This window comes from Mesocricetus auratus, unplaced genomic scaffold (genome assembly GCF_017639785.1).
Source record: "Mesocricetus auratus isolate SY011 unplaced genomic scaffold, BCM_Maur_2.0 Super-Scaffold_100038, whole genome shotgun sequence".
Taxonomy (NCBI): domain Eukaryota; kingdom Metazoa; phylum Chordata; class Mammalia; order Rodentia; family Cricetidae; genus Mesocricetus; species Mesocricetus auratus.
The window spans coordinates 162,660-172,086 of record NW_024429216.1 but is presented as its reverse complement, the minus strand read 5'-3'; the positions used below and the strand labels follow the sequence as shown (position 1 = coordinate 172,086).

Sequence of the window (9,427 nt, the reverse complement as noted above, 5' to 3'; positions counted from 1 at the left end):
TTGTTTAGTCTAATACATTAATATTTTCCTTCCTTCCTTCCTTCTTTCTTTTATTTTGGTTTTCTGAGAATTGGTTACTTTGTGTGTAGCCCTGAATGTCCTAGAACTGACTCCATATACAAATTACCCTCAGAGTCAAAGATGTGTTTGCCTCTATCTCTGAAGTCCTACTGTTAAAGCATTCACCACTACATGCAAGAAAAACTTTAGAAAACATATCCAATAATAGAGAATATCTACTTCTTTAAATAAAACATCTTTGAAAATTCTTCTTTAGGGAGAATGTTAAGTAAATACAACAATGTGGTGAATATTTTACTAACTAACCATGAAATAATACATACTCATGATGTATTTCCAGGGTGTCTTGACCATAATAAATTTACTTACCTTCTTAATAGGAATAAAAATGACTCTTGCAAAATTAGCAATGGGAATTTTCCTCTTCTCCCAGATTACAGTGGGCATGCTTGGAAATTCCTCAATACTACTTTATTATGTCATTTTGATATTCACTGGAAAGCATTTAATGCCCAAAGACCTCATCATAGAACACTTGACTTTTGCCAACTGCTTGTCTATCATCTCAAGAGGCATTCCACAGACAATGTCAGATTTTGGATTTAAGTACTTCCTGGATGACATTGGATGTAAATTCATAATGTACATTTACCGAGTAACAAGGGGGGTGTCCCTGTATGTCATGTGCCTCTTGAGTTGTTTCCAAGCTGTCACAATCAGCCCCAGCAATTCCAGGTGGATGAAGAATAAACACAGAGCCACCAAGTTCATTGGTCCCTGCTGCTCACTCATCTGGATTGTGCACTTGCTTCTAAACATCTCAACACCAGTAAGAGTATCAGGCCCCATTTCCAACAATAGTGCAACTAGCAGGGTAAGTTATGGCTACTGCTCATGGTTTGCTTCTGGTAATGTGTCAACAGCACTGTGTATGTTCTTACTGTGCTTCACTGATGGGCTTTGTCTTGGTCTCATGGCCTACTCAAGTGTCTCCATGGTGAGTATCCTCTATAGACACAAGAGACAAGTCAAGCACATACACAGTGCTCAGCACTTTCTGAAAGTCTCACCTGAGGACAGAGCTGCCCAAACTATTGTCACCTTGGTGTTCATATTTATCATATCTTACTCATTCTCTTCCATTATGGTCATCTTTATGTACTACTCCAAAGGTCTAATGCTGTGGGGGATAAGTATATTTCTATTTGTAGAAATATGCTTTCCCATATTTTACCCTGTTGTTCTCATGAGCAATTTTAAATATATTTCCAGCCTGTCTTTACCCTGCTGTGGTAAGAGGTAGATCCATCCAAGTTTGTCATTTTCCCTGCTCATCTTTCTTTACTTATTTACTGACATATTCTTTTATCTGTTGTAGAATGCTTAGAATTCAGTTGCAAAATTATTGAGTATTCTATAACTGACTCCTGTGTCATACACTGTGATATCGAGATCCTTCATTTTAGTATTTTCTTATATAGTCTACTATCCAATGAATAATTTACTATCCAATGATGATAATATTTCAAAAATGTAGAACCAGCACATTATACAAATTATTATGTGACAAGATGCAAAGTATATGTTGACCTAGAAAGTGTATCTGGAAGACCAGACATTATCTGAATACTCAGGCAATATTTCCTGCTCATGGTTGGTGGTGGTGTTTTCATTTTATGTGTATGTGTATTTTTCCTGCATTTGTGTCCATGCACCACATGTTTAAAGTCCCTGCAGAAGTCAGAAGAGGGCATTGGACTCCTTAGGATTAGAGCTGCATATGGCTTTGATCCACCATTGAGTGATGGAAGTAAATCCTGCATCTTCTGGAGGGGCAATCAGTGCTCTTAACTACCAAGCCAACTCTCCAGTCCTGAGATGTTTTGGTCATATTTTAAAATGCTTACTTCATGTATGTGTATGTACTGCAGTGTATGTATGTGCACCACATGCACTGCATGCCACCCACAGAGGCAAGAAGAGTATGTGTGATCTTCTGGAACAGAGTTACATGCAATTGTGAACCACTTGAACTCATTTCCTCTGGAAGTTCATTGAGCCAACTCTGCAACTCCAATCTGTCTTTGTTGTTTCTCATATGCAGACACCACAATTACTCAAGTGTCTTCACTGGTACGAAAATGGAGTAGAAAATGGATGGATTTCACCTTATAAAATTAGTCAGTCTCACAAAGGCAACTATTAGACTTTCATTCATGTGAAACCAAGGAACAAGTGTTAATTATGAACTACTGAGAAGAGGAAAAGAAACAGTGAGCAGAAAGATGGAAATAGATGAGATGATGAATGATAAATATTACACAAGCATATAATGACCATGTATGAAAGTATCAAAATATAATACTATTTTATGTTAATATGTGATTTAAAAAGTAATTAAAACCTGTCACCACAGTGCTGTGGTCTATTTGATTTATTATCCTCACATACCTATCTCCATGACTCCAGCTGCTGCATTCCATGCTATAACAACCACTTTCTAAGGTTTAGAAAATTTTTCAGTTGTGCATAATTCTATTCTTTACATATATTAAGTTCTTTCAAAAAGTCCATCTTTGGCCTCCTGCTTCCTTCTGAGGAGTTACCGTACAAGCTTACTTTATGTATGATAATTTTTTCTAGGAGAAAATTTCTTTCTTTGCAAGGAAGTAATGGGTCTAGCGTGGGGTCCTCTGGTCCCTAGAGAATGGGAACCCAATCAAGTTAGTCCTTCCCACTGGGATATAATATCTCCATCTTTTCTCTGGTGTTGAGGGTTACTTGTTAACACATGGTCTCAGTGGGGAGACCTTCAACCCTGATTTTGGTACAATTATTAATATGCATTATAATATTTCTTCATAACAATGACACTGCCAAACCATGAATACTTCCTCAATTATGCTTGCACTCTGCTTGTTCCTGAATGGGCAGGGTCCAAGGTGCAACTTGTAATAAACTTTTGTTTTTACGTTCAGTGTGTCCCTTCCTTGGTGGTGGATTTTTGTGGTTCCAAGATCTGGCTATAACAAGAACAATGAGTAGAGCTATGTATGTATGGGCTGGAACCTTCTAAAAGTCTGCCCTCACCTTCATCCTAGAATTCTGAGCTCATGTTTGAAAATCCTCCCTAAAGTCAGTGGACAACTGTCAGGACCCATGAAAAGGAGTCCATTCCATTTTACCTCAAGTTCAGAGAGCTCAAATCTGTCTTATTAACTTTAATACATTAGTTTGGCAGCTGTAGGATGTTTTGGCCTTGGTTGTGAATGTCTCTTATCTAAACAACAATAGACTTGGGACCAAGTGTGTTTACTCTCAACCCTGAAGGCAAGATGGCAGGTGTGGCTACCAAATACCTGGAGGATTAAGGGAAGTAATGCTCTTTGCCTCTTATACATGATAATAGAAGCCTTCTGCCATTTTGTCCCCACTGTTGGTTGAAAGAATAAACTAGGAGCACATTCAATATGGATTGAGTGGCCCTCCTGACAGCTATTCTGCCTCTGTCTCAATTCTTAAACCCTTCACCTAGACTTTCTCTTATCCACACTCCCCCTCTCAGGTAGGAACCTTGGGCTGCTCAGCTGGTTCTAACTGCAGCCCCACAAACACAACTCCCCCACCAGAGACAACTGGAATCACCACTGATTAATAATCAACTTTCTCCTTTTGACTTTAAGTCTGCTCTCGTCCTGCCTGTTCAGTGGGGAAAGAAATTGTGCCCAAGAACATTTCTCAGTCCACAAACTGTAAGACATACTCATTACAAGCTGTTTTTTCACATCAACTTGGATACAGAACACAACTGTGATGAGAGGATCCCACAGTTACGCATTTTACCCAAATGTTAAGCATTTAATGAACTTTTTGGAAACAAAATATACAGAATGTTGCACATAGAAGGTGAAGATTTAAGAGCCTTCTAAGCAAGCAAAAAGGGCTGCAATAAGGCACAAAACTACAACAACAGTTCACTGGACATGACATTCAAGGACTACCAGATAGAAGTTAACCAATTAAATCAGATGCAGAAATCAAGAAAAGAATATATAAGTTAAATGAAATTACTGGTTCATTCTGGTACTCAAGTGAAGATGTTCTGAGGACCTAAAATAAGGTCTTTAATAAACACTGGAAAGATATTTAGATTGATCGTAAGCTCTTGTGTGTGCTGATGTACCAACACATGGTGCTTTTTCTACAAAATGTATATTTATCAAATTTCCACATTAATTTTATTTATATGAATTCTTTCTGTGTTATACATCATAATAATCCATAGGATTCATTCTGTGGTCCTGGCCTGAGAAATCTGGCTTGAGGTCTTGATGTACCTTTCAAGGACTGTTTATTGTCCTTTTGACATAGAAGTTATGATACTGGCACAAACTGATTTAATAGAATCCATTCCATGTAGACAGATACCTTTCCCAGACTAGACACAGGGCTTTGGGGGTGGAGTGGTGCCTTGGCCCTGCCTCAACTAGATGGTGGGACAGACTTAGTAGACTTCCTATGGGAAGTCTTACCCTCTCCATGGAGCAGATGGGAGGGGGGGCAGTGGAGGGTTTGGGAGTGAAGGAGGGATGGCGAATTGAGATTAGAATGTAAAAATTAATTTAAAAAATGAACAAAAATGAAGTTATGATACTGCACAGTTGTAACTTATCCAATGTCTGGTTCTTCTTGACATAATGTTTATGATGATATGCAAGGAAAATGTCAATAATTTGGTTGTATAGGTGACTGTAAAGATGACTATATACAACCATTCCTCTGAAACTCACCTTGGGGTCTGCCACTAAAGCTCCAACCAAGTCCTATAGTATCTGCTGAATCAACATCTTTCTAAACCTGCTGTGACTATACTCCTGTCTGACCAACTGAACTGGCTAGCAAACCTATCTCTCCCCTGTCTAGTTCCATGAGTAACACCTATCCTTTCTCTATAATTTTTCCAGTCCCTCAGATCCATAGGAACCTCATTAAGAGATAACCAAGTGGTCCTAATTCTTGTGGCTATTTTCTTGTCCTGCCAGATCCCTCTGGCCTCTCAGCCCCAATTAAGCACACAAATGCTATGCTAACTATGACATTGTTGACTGATGGCTTGGGCTTCTAATTGGCTAACTCTAAATTATTAACCCATATCTATTAATCTGTGTATTTCCATGTGGTCTTAGCTTACCAGAGAATGCCTGGACTTGCTACACATTTGTAGTCTACACAGCCACTGTCCTGGAGGACACCCTCTGCCTACCTTTCCCAGAATTCTCCTTGTCTCCTAGCCCAGCCTCTCTTCCTGCCTTATTGGCCAACAGTGTTGTATTCACCAAACAATAAGAGAAACATATATACAGAAGGACATCTGCCATCACCTAATGGCTTATAGAAGTCCTTCCACTGTGGACTGATTTCCTTCATATTGCCTCATGCTACACATCCTTTGTCTTAAGGAGAAATTGGTAATTATATCACTCAAGGTTCTTTGTTTATCTTCACATCATTCAGACTAGTCCTTCCTTTTCCCACAGCCTCAGAAACCATTCTATGAGAGACTTTCTTGTCTAAAAGTCATCCCAATCCAAACAGTTTAGACACAGACCATCCCCTGATTTTCAAAGTTTAATGAAATCAGTGACTGAATTGGGTCATTGTTAAGGCCCCAGCCGTATGCTGACTCATGAAATTTTCCCTGCTCTAAATTCATGATTAGACTGAGGGGCTATCTTTTATCACTTTCACCATGTTCTCATTCTCCTCACTGTCTGACACTTTCCATGGGTCCCAAGATTTAGTATTTTGAGAACAGCTCTTTAGCACAAATCCAATTTGTGTTCTTTATTTTTGGCATCCCACCAACTATAATAAATTACAGACCAATGCTTCTATCTTATGCTACCTTTTATCTTTTCCCTGACAAGGCAGAGGCTAATGTGGAAGAATAGAGGATGCCTCTTTCCTATTGCAATTGTAAATTTCTAGTGTATTGCAATTTCCTATTGTAATTCCTGCCTTACAGAAGTGATTTCTTTCTTGGTAGCCAACTTATCCTCAATTGTATATCTAATTACCTAAAACAAAGACCATGCAGTTGCTGCCATGGCCTGCTTATGATCCTATCCAATACAAATATTTGAATGACCATATCATCTCAAGGTCATTAATAGTTTAAGGGATATCCATGTGAGTTTAAGGACTCACATGGTAGGTCCATTCAGCAAGAAGGCTTACTTCCTCAATCAAAGTAAAGAAAAGTAAAGAGACATCCCAGGGCCTCACAAAGGGTGTTTCACCCTCAGTTGGATTGTCTTATCTACTATCAAAGGGAACATGAAACCACCAATACAACAAGTAGTCACACCATGCCACACCACATGAGTAGGAGTAGCCATGCTGGGATTTACCACCTTTATATTGCACTCTAACACAGATCACCCCCAGTTTCACATATTAGGAGACATTGCAGGGGCCATACAACCATTCCTCTGCAACTCAACTTGGTGTCTGACAAACCTGTTTAAGCACCAAATACCTTGTATGAGTTAGCATAGGAAGACTTGAACAATCACATCCATCCCTGACAAAAACATAAAAGCAAAGAAAGAATTGCACCCAAGTTATGCACAAGTTATGTACAGTGTGACACTCAGTCCACTTCCTTTAGCTCATAAATCAAGAAGTAGAAATCTCAACTCTTTATACAGCACAATGTATGCATGCAAGCATGTCACATGTCTTGCTGATAATGCACTAAACCTATGATACTATAAGCCACCACAATTAAATGTTTTCCTCTGTAAGAGTTGTTGTGGTCCTGGTGTCTCTTCATAGCAATAGAAACACTAGCAAAGACAGAAAACAAAGGAGAGAATTTTCAGGAGAGAATCTTGCCTTGTTGTTTTCTTCCAGGTGGTGGTAGCATATGCCTTTAATGCCAGCACTTGGGAGACAGAGGCAGGCAGATCTCAGTGACTTCAAGGCCAACCTGGTATACAAAGCTAGTTCCAGTACAGCTAGGACTGTTATGCAGAGAAACCCTGTCTTGAAAAAGAAAAGATCTTTTCCAGAAGATTCCTATCACTGTCTAGAAAAGATTGGGCTTACAAAGGTGTGGTGATATGGAAACAGTTCATCCTACATTTGAAAAAAATAGCTTCCAATTTAAGAAAATAAACCTCAGGATAGCACTTTTAGAAAGTTAGTTAGGCCTTTACTCCTACACCATCTACATTTTAAAAACAGTTATAATTGCCTTGATATGAAAGGAAAAGTTTCTCAGGTTGAGGAAGGAAGCAAAGAAGGAAGGAACAACAACAACAAAAAACCCAAACAAATGAAGGAACAAAGAAACAAATGAAAGAAAGGAAATAGGGAGAGACATAAGAATGTAAGGATAGAGAAAGTGAAGGAAAGAAGGTGGGATGAAGAAATTTGGGGTGATATAATGCAAATTTAAGAAAAGTACAAAAAATAAGAATGAAAGAAGAAAATGGAGGGGAAGGGAGGAAGAGGAAGGAAAGAGGAAGGAGGAATAGAAAGATACGTGGATAGAGAGAGGAAAGGAAAAATGAGAGAAAGAAGACAGGTAGAGAGGGAAGTGAAGGAAAGAATGAAGAAATACATGGGAGAAAAGAAGGAATGGAGAAAAAGACCAAGGAAGGAATGGAGGCATAGAAGAGGGAGAAAGAGAGAGGTAAGGAAGAGAGGTAAAGAAGCAGGAAATGAAGGAAGAAAAAGAGAGAAAGTGGTGAGAGAGGGACAGAGTAAGAAAAAGAAAGAAGGGTAGATGAAGAAAGAGAGTATGGGAAAGATGGAGAGATGGACGAAAAGACAGGGACTGAGAAAACAAAACAAAGGTTCTTACACATGCTCTGTGATACCCCAATGGTAGATATGGACTATGAGGTGGAAGAGGTCCCACAAAGCCTTAACTTACTGGTATAGTATTTTCTGGTCCCATTTCCCACTACACTGGTGTTCTTAAATTCAACTCTAAATCCATGAGAACATTTACCTAAAGGATTAGGAATAAATTTTAAACACTTTTGTCCCAATTCACTGTCAGTGCAAAAAGTACAAATTGTTTGGCAAGTGCAGAGAAGCCATTAGGAGAAATTGAAAAGAAAATTTCTTATGAAAGCTTCCATTAGGATATACATGTCATCAGCCAAGGGAGCAGGGTAAAAGACACAGACATCCAATGATGAGGAAAGGAAGACAGCCGCATGACTTCATCTGAATGGGAATCAATCTGAGACCATGTGGAGTTCTCACACACCTGAGGAACACTGGTAGCTCTTGATACGAAAGAGAGTTACTGAGAATCCTCTCTCTCTCTCTCTCTCTCTCTCTCTCTCTCTCTCTCTCTCTCTCTCTCTCTGTATCTCTCTCTCCTTTTCTTTTTTTCTCTATTATCATTTTTATTTTAATTTTAAATAACTTGTTTTACATGTCAATCCAAGTTCCCTCTCCCTCCCCTCCTCCCGCACTCCGCTTCCCCCCCAACCTCACACCCTATTGCCAAATCCTTCCACATAGGGGATATCTAGAATCTGTCATTTCACTCTGGGTAGGGTCCAGGCACTCCCGTAAGAGTCCAGGCTGAGAGATCATCCCTCTTTGTGCTATGGGCACACAATGACTGTTTGTATTCCAGGGATAGACACTGATCCACAGCTCAGGGCCCCATAGGTTTCCCAGGCCTTCTCGCTGACACTCACATTTGGGGGGTCCAGATCAGTCCCATGCTGGCCTCCCCGCTGTCAGTCTGGGGTCCAAGAGCTCTCCCCTGTTCAGATCAGCTGTCTCTGCTGGTTTTGCCAGCCCATTCTTTGCCAATTTGCTCATCACTCCTCTCTCTGTCACTGGGTTCCTTGGGTTCAGTTCAGTGCTTACTTGTGTGTTTGCCTCTGCTTCCATTAATCACTGGATGAAGGCTCCCGGATGGTTATAGACATCAAGTTCATTATCAGGAATGGGCATTCGAGGTGGTCTCTCCACTATTGCTTAGCTTGCCAATTGGTGTTATCCCTTTAGATCACTCGAGGTCACTCTGGTGCCTGTTCTGTCTTCTAACCTATGATTCCCTCTTCCCCCTATTCTACCCCCACCCACTCAACTTCCTGTTCTCCCATGATCTACTCTCTCTTCCTCTTCTCCCCCTTTCTTCTTCCCAGCTCCCACTCCCCCACACCCCTTGCTGTGTTCCCCATCCTTTCAGAGGATCTTGTCTCAATGCTCTTCTCTTGGGTACTATGCATATATACATATTTTTTAGGTTCTTTCCTGTTTCTCAGACTCTCTATCAGTGGAAGTGCAGACTGGCACTATCCTGATCCATGTCTAAAATCCATATATGAGTGAGTACATACCATGTTTGTCTTTTTGTGACTGGGTTACC

The 9,427-nt window shown here is 39.9% G+C and overlaps 1 protein-coding gene across 1 annotated transcript; it reads left to right on the top strand.

Moving 5' to 3' along the window:
- Positions 1-349: 349 nt before the first annotated feature.
- On the top strand, positions 350-1,324 carry LOC101826341 (vomeronasal type-1 receptor 4-like). The gene has a single exon (XM_005087742.1). It carries the CDS (start codon positions 350-352, stop codon positions 1,322-1,324), a length of 975 nt encoding a protein of 324 aa, XP_005087799.1.
- The last annotated feature ends 8,103 nt before the right edge of the window (positions 1,325-9,427 follow it).

Coding starts and splice junctions, on each gene's coding strand:
- LOC101826341 (XM_005087742.1), top strand. CDS start 350: ATGTATTTCCAGGGTGTCTTGACCATAATAAATTTACTTACCTTCTTA.